General features: G+C 34.3%; 1 protein-coding gene across 1 annotated transcript in view; it reads right to left on the bottom strand.

The window, feature by feature from the left end:
• The window catches only part of RSBN1L (round spermatid basic protein 1 like), a 97,052-nt gene that overhangs the window by 8,559 nt on the left and 64,050 nt on the right, over nt 1-24,443 (bottom strand). The window contains exons 4-5 of the mRNA XM_044678175.1: nt 6,251-6,388; nt 2,008-2,150 (exon numbers count right to left, since the gene is read on the bottom strand). Of these exons, the coding sequence (XP_044534110.1) occupies nt 2,008-2,150; nt 6,251-6,388 (281 nt within the window). The remainder of the gene's footprint in view (nt 1-2,007; nt 2,151-6,250; nt 6,389-24,443) is intronic.

Here is a 24,443-nt window from a genome sequence, read left to right as displayed (position 1 = left end):
CAAAACACAACACACACATCCTTGTGACTTCTTTCAAATTCAAGTTTTTGATTTTATAGAGGGTTTATTTGAACACATCATTTAAAGCATAATAAAAAGGGTTGCTTAGCAACAACACAGAGATGGCTTGTAATCATTTTACATAAATGCAGACCTGAAATTATTAAGTCAACTTATTATCAAATCTTTCCTCATTGCCTTAATGCCTCCTCGCCGTATCTGTTTTAATCTCCCTTTAAATTTCATAAAGGTTTGTAAAATATATAAACCTAGAAGAAGCAAGGTGTTGAACAAGGATACTGTAATCTAATACTCTATAGAATGGACTTTTTCCAAGGTTGAGTATATTTACCCCAAAACACGTGAGAGACCAGCTTCCCAAGTGCTCATATGCCAGATATTAATTTGAAACTCTAGACACATCAACAGTAAAAAAAACACCTTAATAATAAAGAATGCTGTTTTTCTTGAGTAATAAATCTGATGGTACTAATAAACGGAAAGATTATGTTTTGAATTATTTTCTACTTTTGGTAGAGTGAGCTATCAACAAACACTCTCTTAGGTGTTATTTTTCATTTCCAATGGAATTCATTTCCCAGATAGCTATATGAACACTTTTGTCTTTTCTTTTCTTTCTTTCATTTTTTTTTTAACCTTTACCTTGAATCAATACTGGGTATTGATTCCAAAGCAGAAGAGCACTAAGGGTTAAGCAATGGGGGTTACATGACTTTCCCAGGGTCACACAGCTAGGAAGTGTCTGAGGCCACATTTGAACCCAGGACCTCCAGTCTCTGGACCTAACTTTCAATCCACTGAGCCACTCAGCTGCCCCCTTTTGTCTTTTCTAAAAGACTGGACTAACTTGCTTTACCAAGATGTATCAATATAATCATATTACCCTCCATTGTCATGAAAGTTGTATATGTCCTCTAAATAAGCTTATTTTGGTTTTACTTAAAGACAAAACACAACTTACCAGCTATCTACTAATGAACAACATGGTACAGTAATACATAATTTTTGGAGACCCCCCCCCCCACCAATGGATAGCCTGACCTCTTTAATTATCCTAAGTCACAATGTCAGGAGGTATCAACTTTCTAAATCTACTTTATTAGCCTTATCAGAATAATGAAAGTGTCAGTGTGTTTCAAGGAACTATGTGATAGCTCATAGTAGATGACACAATTCTAAAGAAATGTAAATGCCATAAAGGGGGTTTTGGACAGGTTAAAATGCTAGTATAGCAACTACCACATATGTCTTAATCTTAAAAATCTTCCATACATTTGAGTAAGACGAGCAGTTTGGAGACTAGATGATCTGAGGTAGCTTTCAACTAAACACCTTATTATCCTATGATCTTACAGAAATGAGGAGAGCAATGCTTATACATTAGCCAAATTACAAATTTCAGAAACTACATTTTCTTACTTTATGTTCTCCTAATATGTGAAATCCAAACACAACAGAGGCAACTTTCTGACTTTAGAACACTGAATTTACAATATCTGATCTAAAAATAGCTGGTCTCTGGCATAGTACCCTTACATTTCCCTCTAAAGAATAATTTATATCCTAAATTGCTTGGCAGTCATTAGAAGATTCTTTCCCAAGAACCACAAGGTATGTAGCTATATGCAATCAAAGATAAACCTATGTTTCCTAAAACACATTTTCCCATAGAAACAATGTTATAAAATAGTGGCTTGGTTCCAGAGTAACCCACAGAAATCTATATAATCTGTTTATGATCTGAATCTGTAACCCCTGTAATATAGCTAAGTATCTTAAGAGAGTTGCTAAGGCACTGAGAAATTAATATGTAAATTAACTTTTGCCACATAACTAATGTCTGACAGATGCAGGACTTAAATCAGGGCTTCTTAATTCCAAGACTAGCCCCCATCTCAACTAGACCATGCTGCCTCTAGTACCAGAAAGGATACATACATATACATATAAATGCAGTATGACTGGTTGAGCTAGGGGCCAACATACCTTTTCCTTTTGAAAGGTGACTTTGGCATGTCGGCCACAGGGATCATTTGTTCTCCTGGACGTACCCACATGATAGGACCATCATCACTATCTTTCCGACTCTCTAATTTTAGGCTAGATAGTGTTCCCCATGGCAGTGTACACTAGAGAGAAATACGTATATTAAAACTGTTTTCAAAGCACATTTTCAAATATACACTAAGTTATAAGGCTGCCACAGAATGCATACTTTTTCCCAGTTATAAATAGACAGTATGCATTCTGTGACAGCCTTACAATAGATTTTATGCATACATATATAATGTATATATATACACATATACACAAACACACACATTTTATGTTTCTGGATATGGCCTTAAAAAAAAAGTTTTTAAAAAGCAGTTAATCGTTCTTAATGGCTTTCTTCCCTTCTTAAGATATTTATTTTTCAAACAACCAATCCATAATTATTTATTAAGGTCTTAATATATATAAGTATCCCTTACACATCACAAGGGGTCAGGGGTACAATACCTCTGTGATCTGGAAAATATCCATAAAATTTTTTGGTCCTTTCTTTGAACCAGAGAAGAAGTCTGAATTTTTTTCTTTTTTCTTTTATGGGGTGTTTACAGTACTTTACTATAAAATTTGGGTTAAGTATTTGCTCATCGGCCATATGTATGCCAATGTCAACATTTCTGGCTTTTTGTCATTTGCTGGCTTTCATGTTCCTTTCACAAACTTTTTTTATTTATTTTAACTTTTTTAAAAAATTGTGTATCTTTATGGCATTCAAAGATAAAATATGTTGACATTATATAACACTATACATATATTTTATACATTTCTGAGTTTCTAAACTTTTTCTGTCATCTATTGGCCTTCTCATGTAATCTGCAGCTTCTGCAAAAAGTCCCTCAAAATGTCCATTTAATTTTTTATGCCAACTCATGATATATCTATCGAAACCTAATACGGGGAAAGTTGCAACATGGAAGGGATACCAGTGTGTGTGTGTGTGTACACACACACACACACTAAGTTATAAGGCTTATTATAAGAAATATATATACATATATATATATATATAAAAGTATATATATATATATATTTCTCCCCCAGGTGTTCCTACAAAGCACTGGGGAAATAAAGATAAAAAAAAATTTCCTGCCCTTGAGGAGCTAACACACTATCTGGAGCACATTCACACATAACAGGATACAAAATGTATTCAAGGAAATATAAGGCAATTAATACAATGCAAATTAGGAGAGGAGGAGAAAGATAACATCCTAGAAAGCTGGAGATAGAGGAAATATGAGGAAGAAATTTTTTTCATGGTGCTTGTCCTAAGGGTTTAAGGACTTCTAAAGTACAGGGCTGAGCAAGAACTACTTTTCAGGTGCTGGGAGACAGCCTGTGCAAAGGCACAGACAAGGAGATGGAATGTCTATATGAGGAAATGAGAGGCCAATTGGTTGGACCAGAGAGAGAATGAAGAAGAAAAATGCATAAGAAGTCTGGAAAAGGAGGCTGAAACCATCTTGTGAAACACTTTAAATGTGAGAAAAGTTTGGATTTAACACTAGAAGCAACAGGGACCCACTGGAACTTTCTGAGCAGGGAATAACATGATCAGCCATGAGTTTTAGAAGAATCACTTTGGCAGGAATGGAGAGAGGATAGAATAGGAGGTAGGAAGACCAAATAATAGGTTATTGCAATTAGTCCAGTTATTAAGGGACTGAATGGAAAGACAGGAATTAGTTACTGTGAGAGACATTTGTGGAACTAGAATCAATAAAACTTGTCAACTACTTGAGGATGGTAGTAAGGCAGAGTGAAAAATTGGGGGTGGCTCTGGGGTTGTAAATATAAGTGACTGGAAAAGTAGTTATTTTCATTTAAATTAGGAAAGCTGGTTGATTTTGGAAGGAAGATAATGGATTCTGTTCTGGATATGTTGAGCTTAAGATGCCTGAAAGGTATTCATTTGGAAGTGCCCAAGACACAGTAGGCAAAATAGGAATGGATTTCAGGAAAGAGGCTAGGGCTTAAAAAAGAAACCTAAGGGTCATATGGATAGATATAATTGAAGCCATGGGAGGTGAAGGAAATCACTGAGATAAAGGTATATATATAAAGAAGAGGGATCCTCACACAAAGAATATAGGTTACATGAGTTATAACAAAGGAGACTGAAAAGGACCAGTGAAACATTTAGGTAAGAAATCAAAATAAAACAATGCCAGGAAAACCTACACAGAAAACTAAGTGTAGTCAGAAAAGACAATACTGATATATGCTACAGAGAGGCCAGGAGAGATAAAGGCTGAAAAAAAGCCACTGATTTGTACAATTAAGAGATCACTGAAAACTTTAGAGAAAGAGATTTAAGTTGACAGTAAAATAATGAGAGGAGAAAAAGTAGATTAAAAGTATAGGCACAACTTTTTCCAGGAGTTTGGCTGTGAAATGGAGGAAAAATATAAGAAGACAGCCTAAGAGTTTTAAAATTTGTGTTTTTAATTTTCCCCGTATCACATAAGCTATAGCAATAGCAATCAGTAAACATCAGAAGGAAGGCTTTCCTGATCATTAGTAGATGCCTGTGAAAATGAAGAGAGAAGTATGAGTTCAAAAAAAGATAAAACTTAAGATGTGTTTCATTCACTGATAATGACAAAAGGAAACCAAATCCAAACCAAAGTTTACCTTTGCTTGGCTCCCAACTGAGGAGGCCATCTCTTAGATTAGGACAAAACCTTTTGGGGAAAAAATAAGGACTACTGACTGGAGTGAAGGAAGTTAATCAACTGAGGGCTAAATAAGTAAAAGAAGCAACTTAAAATATTTTTTAAAAAATTTAACTCACCTGATTTTTACAGTAAAAATGAAACCAATTTGTTATTTAATAAATATAACAAGTATTTAGTAATAAATACTTAAAATTTAAGCCATATTATGTCCAATTAAAGTAGAGATGAAAAGGGCAGGGGGGAGGCAGGCAGAAAAGAGGCAAATGAGAATGGAAAACAATAGGAGGAAGGAAAAGGGGAGGGGTTAGGAGAAGGAAACAGAAGAGCACAAATACAACTCTTAACAAAAAGGAAGAGACCAAATTTGTACACACAAGATATTAATGGAAAGAAAGCAAACAGAGAGAAGGGCTCCATAGATTTCAGAGAAATTCATGTGATTCACAATAAATATAACTGGGAGGAATTCATGTTACCTACCTAATGCTTTTTGGTTCCTTAGACTTTTAGCTTAATAATGTTAACCTTTGACTTCTGAAATTCCAACTAAATGGCTAGTCACTTAGCACAGATCATAAGTTCCACTTATAATTAAGTCACTACAGCAGCCTACAAATTGTAAAAATTATTTTCCGAGATGTACAAGCCATGGCCAAACTATCAACACTTGCTTGAAGGTTAATGAATTTCAGTGTAAGAAGAAACTAGAGTACTCAGTAAGCCAACCGCTTTATACCATCAAGGTAGAAAGAAACAAGGCCTGCCTTAGTTATAAGGACCTTGCCTAAATTAATATTGCTAGGAAGCAGTTAGCAAAACCAGACACAAAACAAAATCCTCCTGAGTTTCCTTTCCATTATACATAATTACTTCCTTGCCATGCTCCCCTTTCCCCCTAGCTCTGTTTGTAATTTAATTTCTATTAGTCTTGATTTCTTAGTTAATAATTGATAATTACAATTTATTGGTGAGCAACTTAACTACTCAGTTATAACTTAGACTGTTAGAAATGGAAATTGGAAAAAAAATACTTGCTTAGTTAGTTCTATGTTCTGCTTTTTTTCTTACAATTCAAACACTTCTAAAATTCGAGATGTGATACAAAAATCTTTAACCTTGTCCCAAAGTTGCACATTTGATTATTGTGTTTAGTAAAATGAAAAACTTGAAGTCAATAGCTTGCAGTAATACTTTAATATTGCACCACATCCCTCATATCATCATCATCATAATTCACACTTGTATAGTGTTTTAGTTCACAAAATATTTGCCTCACAATAACTCTGTAAGGTGATCAAAGCATTATTATCCCCATTATAATCCCTCAATAAGGAAATTGAGGCTGAAAGAAATTAAATAAATTGTCCATAGTCATAACTGGAAAGATTTAAGAGCTTAGACTGAAACCCAGGTCTCTGACTCCAGTTCATTGCTCTTTCCATTATGCCTTATAGAGAATTATTACATACAAATAAATATATTTCTGAAATTTTCCTTACTTTTAAAAAAGGTGAATCTTCCAACATGTCAAGAAACTCTGGAAAGTAATCTCCCACTTCCTCATCCACTGCTCCTACCAAGCTGATCTGTCTCATTGGGCCAGCTCGATATGTACCATGAGAATAGGTTCTTTTTACCTAAAAGGAAGAGTATAGGTTAGTATCATTTTCTGCTTATTTCTTAATGGTCAAGGAGAAATAAATGATATTTTAAAAAACATTAATAATTAATTCTTCCCCCTATTAAATATAGTATATAATATTGCACACTGAGTATAAAATATATATTTTTATTATTATTATTACTTAACTATGTCTTGGCAAAGTACTCTATAACTATGATATCATTTGATACTTCACAAGAACCCTTGAAAGTAGGTGTTACTATTATAATACCTACTTTGAGGCAAAAAACAAATAAATTAATATGTGTGTGTGTGTGTGTGTGTGTGTGTGTGTGTGTGTGTGTGTGTGTGTATGGAGAGAGAGAGACAGAGAGAGAGAGAGTTAGTTATTAAGAGAGTTGGTGAAAAACCTCTCAATAGTGCCTGAGGTTGGATTTGAACTCAAGATCTTCCTGACTCCAGGTCCAATATTTTCATTACTATGCCACCTAGTTGAATTAGAAAATGTTTTGGAGAAACTGAAAACTGAAAAGAAGGATTTTTGTAGTATTAACGGTTTGGTAATGGTAAAGTCTCTAAACAAAACCTGGGTAACTGGAAATGAGCATTCCTTATATAAAGTAACCTTAAAAGAAAATAGGAACACAATTAACATATTCATTCATTTTAGTTCTACTTACACTATTAAATATTTGTTTCTACCAACTTTAGTAAATAGTGCCTGTCAGTAAATAAACTGATTTGAATTTTCACAAATATATTTCATTCTTTTAGGGAAAAGAACCTAACCTTGTTCAAACTGTTCACATACTATAAATGAACAAGGCATTACATCTTTTCAAAATCAATAAATAACTATCTATATAGCAAATATAAGCAGAATTCCCCCCTTCTTCAAATGGTGAGTTCCTTTCAGGAATACCATTTTAGAATTGTGGCCATAACCATCATCTCCATCCCATCCTCTACTGGACTTCTGATTCTTTGGAATCTACCAACATGATTGATCTACCTATTCAGATGAGAATTCCCCCGAGTTCCTGGGCCTTCTGGTCCTGGCATATCCCTCTGCTTCTCTGATCTTACAAAGAGAATTCCTTCCAGGGGCCTCCACTTTGATGATGGGCCCAGACCAACCTGGATTCACTTCCCTCACTGGAGGGGCTTCTGAATCTCCCAATTTCTTCTCTCTCCTCCATTGTCCTTCAACTCCTCTTTATATGTCTTTCCCCATTAGAATGTAAGCTCCTTGACTTTTTTTGCTTCTATTAATACCATTATTACTTAGCATAATGATTAGCATCTAAAAGCTAAATAAATATTTATTGATTTGCCTTGGCCTTGCCTTGCTGTGGTGTTATACTAGTGTCATGTGATTAATCTTCAACAACATTTTTACCAGTAAAATGCCAATGGAGTAGCAAAATTCTGTTCAAGGTTTTCTAAGATTTAGGCTATTTATTGTAAACAACATGAAATGTTAACAGTCATAATTAACAAAAGACTTGCATGTCTAGTATTTATATATACAGAAACTTAAGGTTTGCAAAGTACATTTCAAATATCTCATTTAATCCTACCACCCTGAGAAGTAGGTGCTCTACTCTATCTGAAAGACAAAAAAACTGAGGCAGAAAAAAGTTAATCAACAGCTAGGACTTCCTAACTTCAGGTCAAATTCTCTGTCCACTATACTACTAATACAAACACTATTAATTATGATATAGAATTATGGTTACCTCAAAATAAAATTTACCTATCAGAATAGTGAAAAATTCATTCTACACAGTAATAGCCACGCCTTCCCCCCACCAAAAAAATTTTAGAGATTTCTTATCATCTTGCATCCACTATGGTATCTATCCAGTTCCCAAGAACTGAGGAGTACTTGGATTTTTCTACTCTAAAGTCCAATTGTTCATTTTAATATTTAGCAACATTAAGTATTCTTCTGGAACAAGTATTTGGATGTCCTAAAAGCCACCAGAATGTTTCTGATTTTATAATTAAGACTATGGGAAAACAGGATTTAGGTATCAAATGTGACTTACAATAAGCTTTTCAGGAACATAATTGTTTTTTATGATTCTCATTATTTGCTAGACAGTTCTCTAGCCTTAGCCCTATCTATATCTATATGATAATTCTAAGCTAAGATTTAAGAGAAGAAGCTACCTGCATTATAAGATAGTCAAAATATACAATTTCCACTTGCATATCATTTATAAATTTCCAAACTTCTTTTGTTTTATTATCTCATTTGCTCCTAGGTTAAGTGGTGGAGAGAATATTATTAGCTCACCTTATTTTTCTGGACATCAGTTTCCCTATCTCTAAAATTATAATCTCTAGGGTCCTTTCTGGTTCTAATACTCTACACATAGCTTATCAAATAGATAAAAAGAAATTAAGGACTGCTTAATTTATCTTTCAATATAAAATGAGATTTTTGGACTAAATAATCTTTAAGGGTCTTCTAGCTTGAAATCTAAAATAAAATGTGGGCTAGTATTCCTTCTAGAAGAAAGAAAGAAAGAACTTCAGGAATTCCTCACCATTCCAAATTATCAGAAAGATACAAGTATTTCTTAAAAGAGTGAAAAGTTTCCATGTAAAAACAAAGTATCTCAAAAACCAAAAAAGAAATTTAACCTGTCAGATGTTCTGAAGACAAATGAGGCAGAAGAGAGAGGAAGGCCCACTGATCATCTGGCACCATGTCATAAATATAAGGTTCTTCACATAAAGGGGAAGGAAATGACACCTTCTAAGGAGGAAGCAGCTGCTTTTCCTCCAAGAAATAATGAGAATCCACTTCAGGAGAGATCAGTTAAGGTAAAAGGAAGAGAAATCAAATAGTAAAGGTTGGCGTCTTCTTGCTAAAAAGCACTGGATAGCTATTTATGGGACTCATGTTAACAATATAGAGGTCTGGTGTCCTCTCACAGGATGTAGCCAGTATGTGATGGAGAAGACTTCATACAGTTGCCAAAAAGACTTTCCTAAAGCACAAGTGTGACAATGCTATCACTTTGCCACAGGCCCACCCACTTGAATTCCTGACACCTCTCCCTCTCAACCCCATCAATAAAATGATGATGACAACAAACCTCCACTCCAGTGTGAGGTTTCTCTTTCTGTTTATAGTACAAATTTCTCTTTTTGCATTTAAAACTCTACCCACTCTAGCATACCTTTCCAAACTTATAATTATTATTCCCTTTCACACATTTAACATGTGGCCTATTTACTATTCACATTAAATAGGATATTTCACTGCTGAGATCTATTATTTTTTAAAGTTGTACCCCATAAGTAGAATATACCCTTTCCTCGCTTTTTAATCCCCAACTTGCTTCCAAAACTTGGTTCAAGAACCACCTCTTACTTGAAGCCTTTCCTTGTTTCTTCAGTAGCTAGTATCCTTCCCGTTACCACATATTTCCTTCATATATATTTTGTATTTGTTTCAGTCTTTTTAAAAATCACGTCCAACTCTTTGGGACTCCATTCAAGGTTTTCTTGGCAAATCTACAGGAGTAGTTTACCACTGCCTTCTCCAGCTCATTTTACAAGCAAGACAACTGAGGTAAAGAGGATTAAAGTGACTTGCCCAGAGTCCAAAGCCAGTAAGTGTCTGAGGTCAGATTTGAATTCCAGATGATTCTTTCTGACTCCAGGTCCACTTAGCTAGCTTTTGTATTTATATATGCACATATATGTGATACACTTATGTGTTTTCTTTGATAGCATATAAGTTCCTTGAAGGCAAGGATTTTTTCATTTTGTCTTTGTTTCTTCCAACAGCCAGCACAACATCTGGCATGTTACTTAATAAATTTTTAATGACTAATTAAATATATTTTTTATTAGACATTTATTAATATTCATTTTTAATCTGTTTGCATACTTTATGCCCCTACTTTCCCCTTCACCCCCCGCTCTCCCCCCACCATGGCCAACGCACATTTCCACTGGTTGTACCATGTGTCCTTGTTCAGGGTCTATTTCCCATTCATGTCCGCCTCAGCCCATGCATTCAAGCAATTGTTTATCTTATATGTTTCCTCTCCTGCAGTCCTTCCTCTGAATGTGGGCAGCATCTTTACCATAAATCCCTGAGAGCTGTCTTGTGTCATTGCAGTGCTGCTGGTACAGGAGCCCATTACATTTGATTTTACCATAGTATATCAGTCTCTGTGTACAATGTTCTTCTGGCTCTGCTCCTTTCACTCTGCATCAGTTCCTGGAGGTCTCTCCAATTTGCATGGAATTCCTCCAGTTTATTATTCCTTTTAGCACAATAGTATCTCATCACCCGCATATACCACAATTTGTTCAGCCATTCCCCAATTGAAGGACATCCCCTCATTTTCCAGTTTTTTGCCACTACAAAAAGCGCAGCTATGAATATTTTCGTACAAGTCTGTTTATCTATGATCTCTTTGGGGTACAAACCCAGCAATGGTGTGGCTGGATCAAAGGGCAGGCAGTCTTTTATAGCCCTTTGAGCATGATTCCAAATTGCCAGCCAGAATGGCTGGATCAGATCACAGCTCCACCAGCAATGCATTAATGTCCCGATTTTGCCACATCCCCTCCAACATTCATTACTCTCCCCTTCTTTCATTTTAGCCAATCTGCTAGGTGTGAGGTGATACCTCAGAGTTGTTTTGATTTGCATTTCTCTAATTATTAGAGATTTAGAACACTTTCTCATGTGCTTTTTGATACTTTTGATTTCTTTATCTGAAAATTGCCTATTCATGTCTCTTGCCCATTTATCAATTGGGGAATGGCTTGATTTTTTATACAATTGCTTTAACTCCTTGTATATTTGAGTGATTAGACCCCTGTCAGAGTTTTTTGTTATAAAGATTTTTTCCCAATTTGTTGTTTCCCTTCTGATTTTGACTACATTGTTTTTGTTTGTACAAAAGCTTTTTAGTTTAATATAATCAAAACCATTTAATTTACATTTTGTAATTTTCTCTAACTCTTGCTTGGTTTTAAAATCTTTCCTTTCCCAGAGATCTGACAAGTATACTATTCTGTGTTCACGTAACTTATTTATAGTTTCCCTCTTTATATTCAAGTCATTCACCCATTCTGAATTTATCTTGGTGTAGGGTGTGAGATGTTGATCTAAACCTAATCTCTCCCATATTGTTTTCCAAATTTCCCAGCAGTTTTTGTCAAATAGTGGATTCATGTCCCAAAAGTTGGGCTCTTTGGGTTTATCATACACTGTCTTGCTGACATCATTAACCCCGAGTCTATTCCACTGATCCTCCCTTCTATCTCTTAGCCAGTACCATATTGATTTAATGACTGCTGCTTTATAGTATAGTTTAATATCTGGTACTGCTAGGCCCCCTTCCTTCACATTTTTTTTCATTATTTCCTTTGATATTCTTGATCTTTTGTTATTCCAAATGAAATTTGTTGTAGTTTTTCCTAATTCAGTAAAGAAGTTTTTTGGTAATTTGATAGGTATGGCACTAAATAGGTAAATTAATTTGGGTAGGATGTTCATTTTTATTATGTTAGCTCGTCCTACCCATGAACAGTTAATGGCTTTCCAATTGTTGAGGTCCAGTTTTATTTGTTTGGAAAGTGTTTTGTAGTTGTTTTCGTATAATAGCTGTGTTTGTTTTGTTAGATTGATTCCCAAGTATTTTATATTGTCTAGGGTGATTTTAAATGGTGTTTCTCTTTCTACCTCTTGCTGTTCTAATGTGTTGGAAATGTATAGAAATGCTGATGATTTATGTGCATTTATTTTGTATCCTGCCACTTTGCTAAAGTTGTTGATTATTTCTACCAGCCTCTTAGTTGATTCTCTAGGATTTTTTAAGTATACCATCATATCATCTGCAAAGAGTGATAGCTTAGTCTCCTCATTGCTTATTTTGATACCTTCGATTTCTTTTTCTTCTCTAATTGCTATTGCTAGTGTTAATTAAATATATTTTAACAAAACCTGCATTTGTAGATTATGACAATTTTTAAAAAATGTTATGTAAAACTATCTCAGCTGGGTCAATATGAAAAACTTAAAATACTGGAGGTCAAATAGCTAAAAAAAGTTTTTTAAGTATATAATTTAAAGTTAATCACTGTTGTAACGTGGTGTCTTAAACTAAAACAAAATCCTATTTCTCCCCCAAAAAAGTTGTTGCAAAGAAACTTAAATGTGATCATTTGTTGGGTCTTTTACTCCTCCAATAATAAACCTAAATTTTACATTTTTTGAATATAGCATGAAATATTGTTGCTATTTTAAGTAGTCTTACTAATATTTTTGTCAGGCAAAAGACCGTTTTTCCTTTTAAAAAATGAAGGAGATATTTGCTGAATTCTCAGAAGTGCTTTTATTTCATTCAGTGGCCTAATTTTTATTTTCTAATAAAATTAAACTCTTGATTTTATAATAAAAATCAAAAGTGGAAAAAAGTTACATACAATGTTTCAGGAATTGTATTATTTTCTCTAAAAATATTGAATGTTGGTTCTACTAATAAGCATTTGTTCTTGATTATCAGATATCAGATCATCAGATGTTCCCCTTTCATCAGTGTTTGAGTGATAGTGAACAATGGTTGAAGAGACATAGAACCATTGCTACAGGCATCAATGGTGGAAGAAACATGATTTATATAAATACAGCTCCATTTCTTTTAAAGACTGTCTTTTAAGTCCTGATCTATATAACTCTTACCAATTTTCTGGTTTTGTACCCTAGATTCCAAATATTCTATGTTCCCTTTAAAAGTTGCTTTTCCTTACTTTTACCTTTTTACATATAGTAGCCTCCTTTTAGAACAGTGTTGGAGAATCTTTTAAAGGTTGCATGCCCAAACTGCACCTTCAAAGCTGCCTATGAGCCCCCTGTATTACCTCAGAAATAGAGGGAGGAGGATGTGCTCGCTTTGGTTGGCTGGACATGCAAAAAAAATGTCCTTAGACATGGTGGAGAGGGGGAACAGAGCAGTCCCCTCCAGCTTGCTAGGGCATGTGTGCCACATCTTCACCAACATGGCTTTAGAATGTAAACTTCTTGAGGATAGGAGTTTATATTTTCATCTTTCTATTATTGGTGCCTAGTACAGTGCTCGACACATTAGAGGTACTTAATAAATGTTTGATGATTGATCAAGACAGACTTTTAAAACTTTGGAAACTGACTAGATATGGGGAAAGTTTAAGGGAAGTAAGAAATCAAGGCTGACTTCTTGGAAGTGAACCTAAAAGATCTTAGAAATGGTGGTACTCTGTGCATAAACAGGTTAAGACAGGAAGAGGGATAAGGGTAAGGAAGACAAGTTTCTATTTTAAGCATATTGATTTAGAGATGCCTACAGGACATCCATTTGTAAATGGACAGAAGGTAAATGATGATATTATATTGGAACTGAGGACAGAGAAAAATGACAGATAGAATCTGATTACTGGTAAGATAGACTTGGGAATCAAAAAAATAAAAATGACAGAAAAAAAGAGAGTAATTGAAAAACAGTCAGCAAGATAAAATGCTACAAAGAGGTCAAAAAAGATAAAATTGGAAAAAAGGCCTTTGGAAAGTGGGCAATTAAGAGATCGTTAGTGACAGGTTTCTGGATCACATGATCAACAAGATATAGGGGGCAAAGCACTTTCTTCAAATCTAATGACTTTGCAAATTTCTCTGAAATAAAAATCATGCACAACAGAAAAAGAAATTTCAGGTATATCCACAGTCTAGGATACTAAGAACCCTAACAAAATAAAAACATAATGAACTAAGAGCAAAAAGAAGACTAATTTATAACCTCTAATGCACTCACTGAGCATTCCATTCCTCACTGCCAACTATGTGAGCAAAAAATCACAAACTGATCCATGTGCTTACACCAAAAACTTAATTTTATTTCTACCCAACTGCCACCCCAGTAGCAAGCAGGATCACAAAAGAACTTTACCAAAGAACTGAGAAATAGAAGGAAATAAGGCAAAAGCTTTATGTGTAGCTATATAGTACTCTAAACCTGTGAGAAAAAAGTTTAATCAAATGACAGAGAAGAAATTCTGATAATGCCTGTCTCATCTTATTTCATCTATTATTTCCAAACAGAGATAACCAATTTTTAAAATCTGAACAACTGATTTCAATCTCAATCTGCTTTCAATAATTCTAATTATATGTTCAAAACAATTATTTGGTTTTTCTTTTGCATACTTCTCCCATTCCTTAACCTTACTTGCTTGCTCCTAAATTTTAACATTTAAGAGATTTAGGGATTGTTTTTTCTTTACTATATAGTTTACTGGTGTATGGCAAAGTGAAAAGACAGCTGTAAATAAAGCTATAATAATCACTGCTATGCAGCATAAGATTTCCTCACGTTGTTTATATTAATAAAGAGATTATTAGACGGATAAATTTCTAATTTTTCTAATTTCACTAGTAGGTTCATATCTTTATGATGTGACTAATTAAGTTGAACAAACTGTATCTGGGCCTGAAAATTGTGCAAGGACACGCTATAAAGCAGCAAAAGCATTTAAACATAACAAAGAATCTCAACATTCCAGTTGCTGGCAAATAGGACTAGTACCAGACTGCACCTATAAATTAAGAGGGTGCTATTCTATGGCATAAAATTCATAACTGACTCCAATTCTTTCATTATGAAATCCAGATAAAATAATTGTTCCTAGAGACAACATCTGATTGAAGTTTTTATCTTAGCCACACATGATCTTTAAAGCTCTCAAAACTCAAATTTAAAATGTATTGTTGAAAAAAAATGTATTGTTGAAAATTATTCCATTAATTATTCTGATGTGTAAATAAACACTTCTGCACTACTTAAAATTTGAGTTTTTCAGCACAAAAAAATGGTAGAAATTAACCCAAAAAAAATTACCATGTTCCATAATTATACATAGTGCAAAACTTAAAATGTTTGGAATGCTTCCTTAATACTTAGGGAAACTATCTATAAATTTCAGGAGGTATGAACATTTCATAAAATGAAAAAGATTTCAAATACTAAAGCTGGAAGGAAACTTTTACAGTAGGTCATCTAGCCCAATCATCTCATTTTATACAAAAGGAACATAAAATTCAGAAGTGATTTGCTCAGTCACAAAGGTCAGATAATAAGTAAAATAAGAGTTGGGATTTAAATACAGGTCCTCTAATATCAAATCTAGCAGTTCTTCCACTATGCATTGCCTTTTTTAGCCATGAGTTTTATTTCTGTTTTATTTTGTTTTTGAAGTAATGACACTACTCACATTACTCCTCTCTGTATTTTATCTTTTCCCTTACTTTTATGACAGGGTAAAATTCTTTTTCCAAACATATGCCTCTCCATAAATACCCTTAATAGCAAAGTACAAAATTTCCCCCTGGCCAGTATGTTTATAAGTAAATAGTAAAGATGTTCAAAACTGCTTGCTGCTGAGAAACTACAAAGCCTGAAAGAATATGATTAAATGATCACTATATAATTTCCTATATCCCTTTATCTCTATTTACTGGTAAGATGTATTCATTAGAAGGGAACTAATATAAGAATAAGTAATCAACAATAGTCAAAGATCCAATTCAAGATGAAAAATTGTGAGGATCTTTCTTAACCCAACCTTTATATTTAAAGATTACAAAAACAAAAATCTAAATAAAGACAAACAGAATATATGCAATGGATCTCCAATAATCATGTCATTCACTTAAAAACTTCAAAAGATAAATAAGCAAATGAATGTTAAAAGTTTGGAGGTTGAAAGTTTTATTGTACTTTAAGGGACACTCAGTTTCTAAAAAGAAGTATTCAGTTTTGATCCAGATATTCTACAACTATCATCATATCCAAAGAAGTTAATGACTGAAAAAAATGCCAATGTACAAAATGTTCATAGAAGCATTAACTATGATAACAAAAAACTGGAAACAAAATATGTTGTGCTTAAGAACCAATAATAGAACAAATTGTGATACAATTGTAAGACAATATCATAAATTATCAAAATGAAGATTTCAGGGACTCATCTGGTGTGGTACAGTGGTGCAAAGTGATGAAAGCAGAGCCAAAAGACATAAGGCAACTGCTGATCCACATAAAAGTTTCTCCTTTCAACTGAAAAACAAATATTTTCTTGTTTTCAAAGATCTTATCAAATCTGCCCTTAGAACTAGCTGTGTGACCTTGGACAAGTCACTTAACCCCAAATGCCCAGCACATACTCCTCTTTTTCTGCCTTGGAACTAATGCTATATATGGATTTTAAGACCTTAGAAGGTAAGTGAATATTTTTTTTACGGGCTTACATCCCTATCAGGTGAAACAACAATTGATAAACTCTGTGTTTGAAAATCTCTGTGGTAACATCAAAACATGTATATATGTAATTTTTTTAAAAGTATCTCATGAGGAAAATCATTTCAAAAAGTCAACTGAACATTTGATAAGAGCTAAGTTCCACAAGAGGGAGCCACTCCCCTTCAAAACTAAGAAATCTTCCAAAGTCTTAGACTTTTATTCTGATGAAGATGATTCATTTCACATATAAAGAACAAAAAATTAAAGTGGAGGAGGAGAAGCATTCCTTAAAATAAATTTTTTGAAAAGGTATTTTAATACTGAACAAAAAACTTCTTTCCAAAGTTAATATCCATTAAATATAATAATAAATAAATAAATAATGAGGAAAAAAAACCTGGTAAGTGAAATAAGTTTATATCAACTTTATAAATACTTGGGAATTAACCAGAACTAAACTTTCATGCAATGATGGTCGCTGGGCAGAGAAAGTCTTCATATGTTCACTTCCTTGCAAGGTCTCACCTTTATAAAAAGGGTCTATAAGTGCCCAAAGAACACAGCAGAGGGAGAGTTGATAACTTGAAGGAGAAGACTCCTGAAAACTCTCAAGGAAAAACATGGAAATAAAACTTGAAGCCATGATTAAATATTTCAATCATCAATTAACATAGTGGTAGGAATTAATATTAATTCAATAAAAGTCACAAATGAAAGTGGCAGTGAGCACACATACACATACATGTATACACACACCCAAATTAGAGTTGCTTAAATCCTGAACTGGGCATATAATCTCTTTATTAGGAATATATAGTAATAAAGATATGATAGGCTTGGAAGAAAAGAGTAACAAAAAGTGACAGAGTGGAAATAATATAAATTTTAAAAAGTTTTATTTTCAAGTCATTCCCCAATTGACAAATGGTCAAAGGATATGAATATGCCATTTTTTCAGATAAAGAAATCAAAACTATCAATAATCACATGAAAGTGTTCTAAATCCCTCCTCATTAGAGAAACACAAATCAAAACAACACTCACACCTAGCACTCTGGCTGATATGAAAGTAAAGGCAAATAATGAATGTTGGAGGGGATGTGGTAAAATTGGGACATTAATGCATTGTTGGTGGAGTTGTGAACTGATCCAACCATTCTGGATGGCAATTTGGAACTAGGCCCAAAGAGCTCTAAAAGATTGCCTGCCCTTTGATCCAGCCATACCATTGCTGGGTTTGTACCCCAAAGAGATCATAAGGAAAAATATACAAAAATATTCCCAGCCTTGCTCTTTGTGGTGGCAAAAAATTAGAAAATGGTGGTGGTGGGGTTCCTTCAATTGGGGAATGGCTGAACCAATTGTGGTATGTGATGGTGATGGAATACTATTGTGCTAACGGGAACGATGAACTGCTTGATTTCCACATGAGCTGGAAAGACCTCCACAAAATGATGAAGAGTGAAATGAGCAGAACTGGGCAAACACTGTACACAGAGACTGAAACATTGTGGGACAATCATATGCAATCGACTTTGCTACTGATAGCAATGCAATGATCAAGGAGAATCCTGAAGAACTTATAAGAAGGAATGCTGTCCACATCCAAGAAAGAACTGTGGGAGCAGAAATGCAGAAGGAAAACATATGATTTTTTCATTTATTTATATGGCTATAGGATGTGGGGTTTTGGTTTTTAAAAGATTACTACAGAAATGATTAATAGAGAAATAGGTATTGAGTGATAATACATGTATAACCCAGTGGAACTGTTTGTCAGCTGGGGTGTGTGTGTGTGTGGGGGAGGAGTACATGAATCATAACCATGGAAAAATACTTAAAAAATTTTTTAAAGCTTTATTTCAAATGAAAGTAGAACTTTCATAGTCCATACATTCTTATATGGCAATCTGACTTCAGTGTATAACCAATATATTTTAAGACTTTCAAGGTGATATTTTGGGAATGTGGAAATAAAGCAAGAATGTGACAGGATTTATGAGACTCCTAAGGGAAACAAAAAAATGTGTTTTGATTCAGCAAGAATTTTGTCAGTGCCTACTACAAATAAGGCATTATACTGGAGAGTCCAAAGGAAAAAAATCTTTTTTTTTTTTTTTAAACCCTTACCTTCAGCCTTAGAATCAATACAGTGTATTGGTTCCAAGGCAGAAGATTGGTAAGGGGTAGGCAATGGGGGTTAAATGACTTTCCCAGGGTCACACAGCAAGGAAGTGTCTGGGGCCAGATTTGAATCTAGGGCCTCCCACAGGCCTACCTCTCAATCCACTGAGCTATCTAGTTGCCACCAAATGAAAAAATTCTTGGCTTCATGGAATATTCTACTGCAAGCCTTCAAGTTCATTAATATCCTATCCTCCTACACATTCCAGAATAACATCATTCACTGCTTCACTCACTTTACAATTTAATTATAAAAATAATTAGGAATTATTCCAAGATAAAAATTAGTGTTAGAACTAGACAAGGCACTGGGGAAAATTGCCACCATTTATATCTAGTCTCCTAAAGTTTCATAGTGTCAAAGGACTTAGGCCTAAAAGGAACCTTAAGAAATAGATCAAGGGCAGGGCAACTACATAGCACACAGGCTGGTCACAGGAGGTCCTAGGTTCAAACATGACCTCAGATATTTCCTAGCTGTGTGGCTTTAATTGTGTGGAATTAAAACCAATACTTAGCATCTAGCATCAATTCTAAGACAGAAGGTAAAGGTTAAAAAAAGAAAAAAGAAAGAACCAGGCTTTTATTTTATTATTATTTTATAAACCTTGAATGAAAGAAATGAAGTATTTACCAGGTTACATCTTTTATAAAATTTGGTAATATCATAATTATCAACAAAGAAGTAATGCCTGTTTAATATTTTTCTCAGAAATTTCCCAAAATTTTCAGTTATTCAACAAGGAAATAAATGAAAAATGAGCAAAGAACCAGAATTCTACCACTAAAAGATTTAAGGCCAAGGAATAGGTATTATCCTATATCTGAACACTTACCAGGCTATCACCCCTGCATTAGTTATACTCTCCTCTCTTCCCTATTTTGAGGCCTTGATGAAGCAACTAAATTCTCTACTATCCTCTGCTCTTGAATCTAAAGCCAGTTTGGCTTATCCCCAGTTTCCAACCTCTGATTATTCTCATGATCTTCTTGTTCATCTCACATCATTCAAATAGATCATCCCCAACTATCTCTTTTTTAACTCCTGTTTTAGATGAAGAGGCCACTTTCTCCTTGTCAAGGAAAACCTCTAAAAACCTTTGATCCCATCCTCTCCAGTCTTCTTCAGAAGACTGCCCCCCATTTATCATCCCAAATCTCTCCTATTTTTAATCTCTTCCTTTCTACTAGTTCCTACCCTGCAGTCTAACATTATACTCACATTTCCCTACCTTAAAAAAAAACAACTCTTACTTGAGCTTATCATCTCCACTAATATGATATCTCTTTTATCAATTTTTTGGATAAAATCCATGAGACATCTGTCCACCCTCAATCTCCAGTAAGCTCACTATTACCTCTAGGCCTTCCTTGGCCTCCTTGATGTTCCTCAAAAAAGACACTCTGTCTTCTGACTCCAAGTGTTTTTCAGTGGTTGTTCCTTGTGCCTGGAATTTTCTTCCTCCTCATTCTCACTCCTGGCTTCCTTCGAATTCCAGCAAAAATTCCTATAATTATCTCAAGTTTACCTTGTATATTTTTTTGTACATGATGGTTTGCATGTTGTCTTCTCCATTAGACTATGAGCTCCTAGGAAGAAAGGGCTGTCTTTTTCCTTTCTTTGTATTCCCAGTATATAACATTAGTCTGGCACATAGTAGGCAATTAATAAATGTTTACTGACTGGTTACATTACATTTTTGCAACCATTATGCAACTTGTCTTAGCGTTGAAATGTTACGTGACTAGTCCAGAATCACATAGGCCATATATGTCAGAGGCAAGACCTAAGCCCAAGTCTTTCTTATTTTTAAGTCAATTCTGTATACACTAAGTCTGTTATTATCCACATTTTATACATTTGCATATAAAACAATTTAAGGGCCATAGTCAAATTACTGGCTTTTTTGAGAGATGTTTCCTTTGAATTTGTTTTTAATTGCCTTTCTTCCTCCTCTCTATGGTATCTAGCGAGATATCAGCAGTTTTTTCCCTCCTCCCTTTTTATGTTTAAGCACTTTTGATTAGACTTACAAGGCTCCATAAAAACATATTAATAGGCATTCCTGGCAAACAGACTGACACTCATGTTTTAAAGCTGGAATCCAGACACCCAGTCATGTTCTGAAACATTTTCTAAAACACCAGTTATCTGTTCGCACACTAAATCTGCTTTTCTCCTTAAGCCCTTTCATTAGGGGAAGATTTGCATAGATGACCTCATTTAAACACTGTAGCTACTACTGTTCCCATTTTGTAGCTAAAGAAACTGAGACTTAAAGAGGTTAACTGACCAGCAAAAAATTAATACTCTTTAGAAATTTCACCCCAAATTTGATAATTTCCACTCATGAAAATCACCATAAGTACACAGTGGAAAATAACTAATTTTACAAATCTAGGGGATACTTGGTCAAAGTTCTGTTTTAGGAATCAATCAGCAATCAACATTTATTAAGTGCTTACTATGTGCCAGTCACTATGGCATTGTGCTAAGTGTTGGAGATACAGAAAGGGACAAAAAAAACCCAGTCCTTGCCCTCAAGGAGCTTATAATTTAATGGGAGAAACACACAAATATATTCAAAGCAAATTATATATAGGACAAATAGGAAGATAGATGTTCTCTCATCTAATAGACCCCGTCCACATAAATGAAGAACATTTAAATGAGTGCCTACTGTGGTGGAAAAACACTTTGATAAGTACTATGGTTATAAGGATAACACAATTCCTACTCTCAGGTGGCTGACATTCTAAATAGCAGAAACACACATAAGATTATTTAGCTAGAAGACAGATGAAAAAGGCCAGTGATACTTAAGCTACACTAGCAAGATAGATAGTAATAGTTCTTCTTTTGTGTCATTTCTATGAAAAAGTCAAATTCATTTCTTATGTACCAACCATTGAAAGTGTTTAGGAATTTGGAGGTAAGAATTTTCTTTTCTGGATTTTCAAACACCTTCGGGAGCTAAAGAGATAGGATCTATGACAATGGCAGAAATGGTTGTCAGGTCAAATCTCCACAAGAGTTCCTTCCATGGATAATAATTCCAGAGATGATCTGGGTAGAGGAGAATTTAGGCCTCTTGGACTGACGTGCCCATTGCTGGCAATAAGTAGCTAAATAGTGATAAGTCCCTTCTCCATAAGGGCCACTCTCTTGGATGATGGTTCCAGGGGCTGAGGAAAAAGCAGGACCAATGGCTGTGGGAGAAAAAGGGAGGATGTCTTTTCCCAGAGGTCTTAGGCATAGGGTTCTGGGTTATTTCTACTACAGTGTTAAGGGAAATACATGTTTGACTCACTTGACATGTGCCACCTCCTGTCTCTTCCTCTTCTTTTCTTGAGGGATGAACAGCTGTTTCCTTGTCCAAGGATGAATCTTGTTATGCTTCAGAGAGAGCCTAATATCTAGTATTTAGCTTCAAGGGTTAATTGGTCCTTCTTTATTCTATCTCCTAACTCTCACTCATCTACCTCCCAGCTTCCTGACACATGAACATTTCCATCTCAGTAATACCTTTTTTCCTTCTTTTTTCACAATTTAGCCTCTCTCATTAAAAAAACAAACAAACAAACAAACAAACAAACAAACAAAAAAAAACCAAAAGAACACTTAATTCTCCTTGAGAACTCAGAAAATGGAAAAGCTCTCCTCAATTCCCTTTACCTTTTCTTCTAAAAAAGGAAAATTCACCTGCCCTTTGATAACAATCACTTGGCCAGGGCAGAAATACAAAAACTCAATACTTTATATAGGGTATAGCAAATTTCTTATTATTTTCATCTCTGCTACAAATAAGCAAATTTTAACCTCCGACAACTCAAATATTAAAAAATTTAACAGGTTTCTAAACTAGTATATGCAAGTAAATACTGTGAACTTAGTATAGGAATACTTCAACACATTTGAGAAAAAAAATTTTATGGTATCCTTTGAGGACAAGGCAAGACAAGATGATGAACCTAGTTAAGATTCAAAATGTATTGAACAAGTCCCCTAAAGCAGTGATAAATAGGTCAGGGTTGTGCGGCAGTGTCCAGACCTGAGAGTCAGGAGACCTGGCTTCAAATCTTCTTAGGCTAGATGCAATTTTCCACCTGGGACTTTGCCTCTATTTCTTGTAGAACAATGGGCTTCAAATGACCCTAGCAGCTGGAGTAAGGACTCACTGTTGGTCAAAATTTCTTGGGAAAACTCCAGGAAAGAAATGCCAGAAATTAGATAAAAGATCAATCTCTCACACTATATACCAAGATATGCTCCAACTAGGTATGACAGGCATAAAGAGTGACATCACAAACCAATTAAAGGAGCAAGAAGAAACTACCTTTCAAAATTGTGAATAGAAGAAAGAATTCATGATCAAACAAGGGACAGAAGATAAAGTGAATAACAGGATAAAACTCAAGTCTTTCTACAAATAAGTGACATTGTTAAATTAGATGGGAAACATTTTACTGGGGAAAAAATCCTTGCAGCATGTTTCTCTGATAAAGCTCTCATTTTCAAGATCTGTAGAGAACTGATTCAAATTTATGAGAATAAGAACCATTTCTTCATACATACATTCTTAAAGGATATGCACAGGCAGTTTTCAAAGAAAGAAATACAAGCTATCAAGAAACATGTTTTTAAAATGTACCAAACCACAAAAAATAAGTAGAGAAATGCAAATTAAAGAAGCTTTGAGTTTCCAATTAAAATCAATCAAACCTGCAAGTTTAACAATAGAAAAATAAATGTTGAAGTGTCTATAGGAGAAAAAAGGCACAATATTGCACTACTGGCAAAACTGTACGGTCATTGTAGAACTTAATTTAGAACTACGGCTCCCAAAATCACTAAACTCTGTATGAAATCTATTAACGTGGGGATAGGTGGATAACAAATAAGAACTCTTGTCATATAGCTATCTTCAAATTTGAATGACTGTCATATAAAATGGTTAGACCTTTTAGCCTCAGAAGGTAAACCTAGGAATGATGTTAAAGAGTGATGGATTTCACCTTCATATAAGGAAAAACTTCCAAACAATATTATCTAAAAGTAAATCAGGCTACTTGTAGAGATGATGAGCCTCTCATCATTGTAGTTCTAAGACTAAATAAACACTTATTAAATTATTATAGATGAGATTTTCTGCTTAGGTACAAATTCGACTTAGATAAGTCTCTTTTAACCCTGGCTTTATGATAAGAAAACTAAGCTATGTTAATCAACTAATCAACTGTAACTACATTAAGCTTCATACTAGTCAGAAAAGTCAGAAAAAAGAGAATATAGCAACCGATTTAAAAAGGGAAAGGAAAATGAAGTATTATGGGCCAGAAGAAAAACTTTTAATTTTCTAATGCTGAATGTATTTTTTCATTCTAATGGTAACCTGCCAATATATAAGTATATGTGTTTGTTCCTAATAGCACTCTTTGTAGTAATAAAGAACTGAAAAAAATAGTAGGATATCTATCAAATGGAGAATGAAAGACTGTGCTAAGAGAAGAAATATTAGTCTACATCATTGATGCAAAGCAAAATAAGCAGATAAAATACAATTGCTACCACAA

Source organism: Gracilinanus agilis, chromosome 5 (assembly GCF_016433145.1).
Source record: "Gracilinanus agilis isolate LMUSP501 chromosome 5, AgileGrace, whole genome shotgun sequence".
In the NCBI taxonomy this organism is placed as follows: domain Eukaryota; kingdom Metazoa; phylum Chordata; class Mammalia; order Didelphimorphia; family Didelphidae; genus Gracilinanus; species Gracilinanus agilis.
The sequence above is the reverse complement of the archived record's forward strand: the minus strand, read 5'-3'. Positions and strand labels throughout refer to the sequence as shown.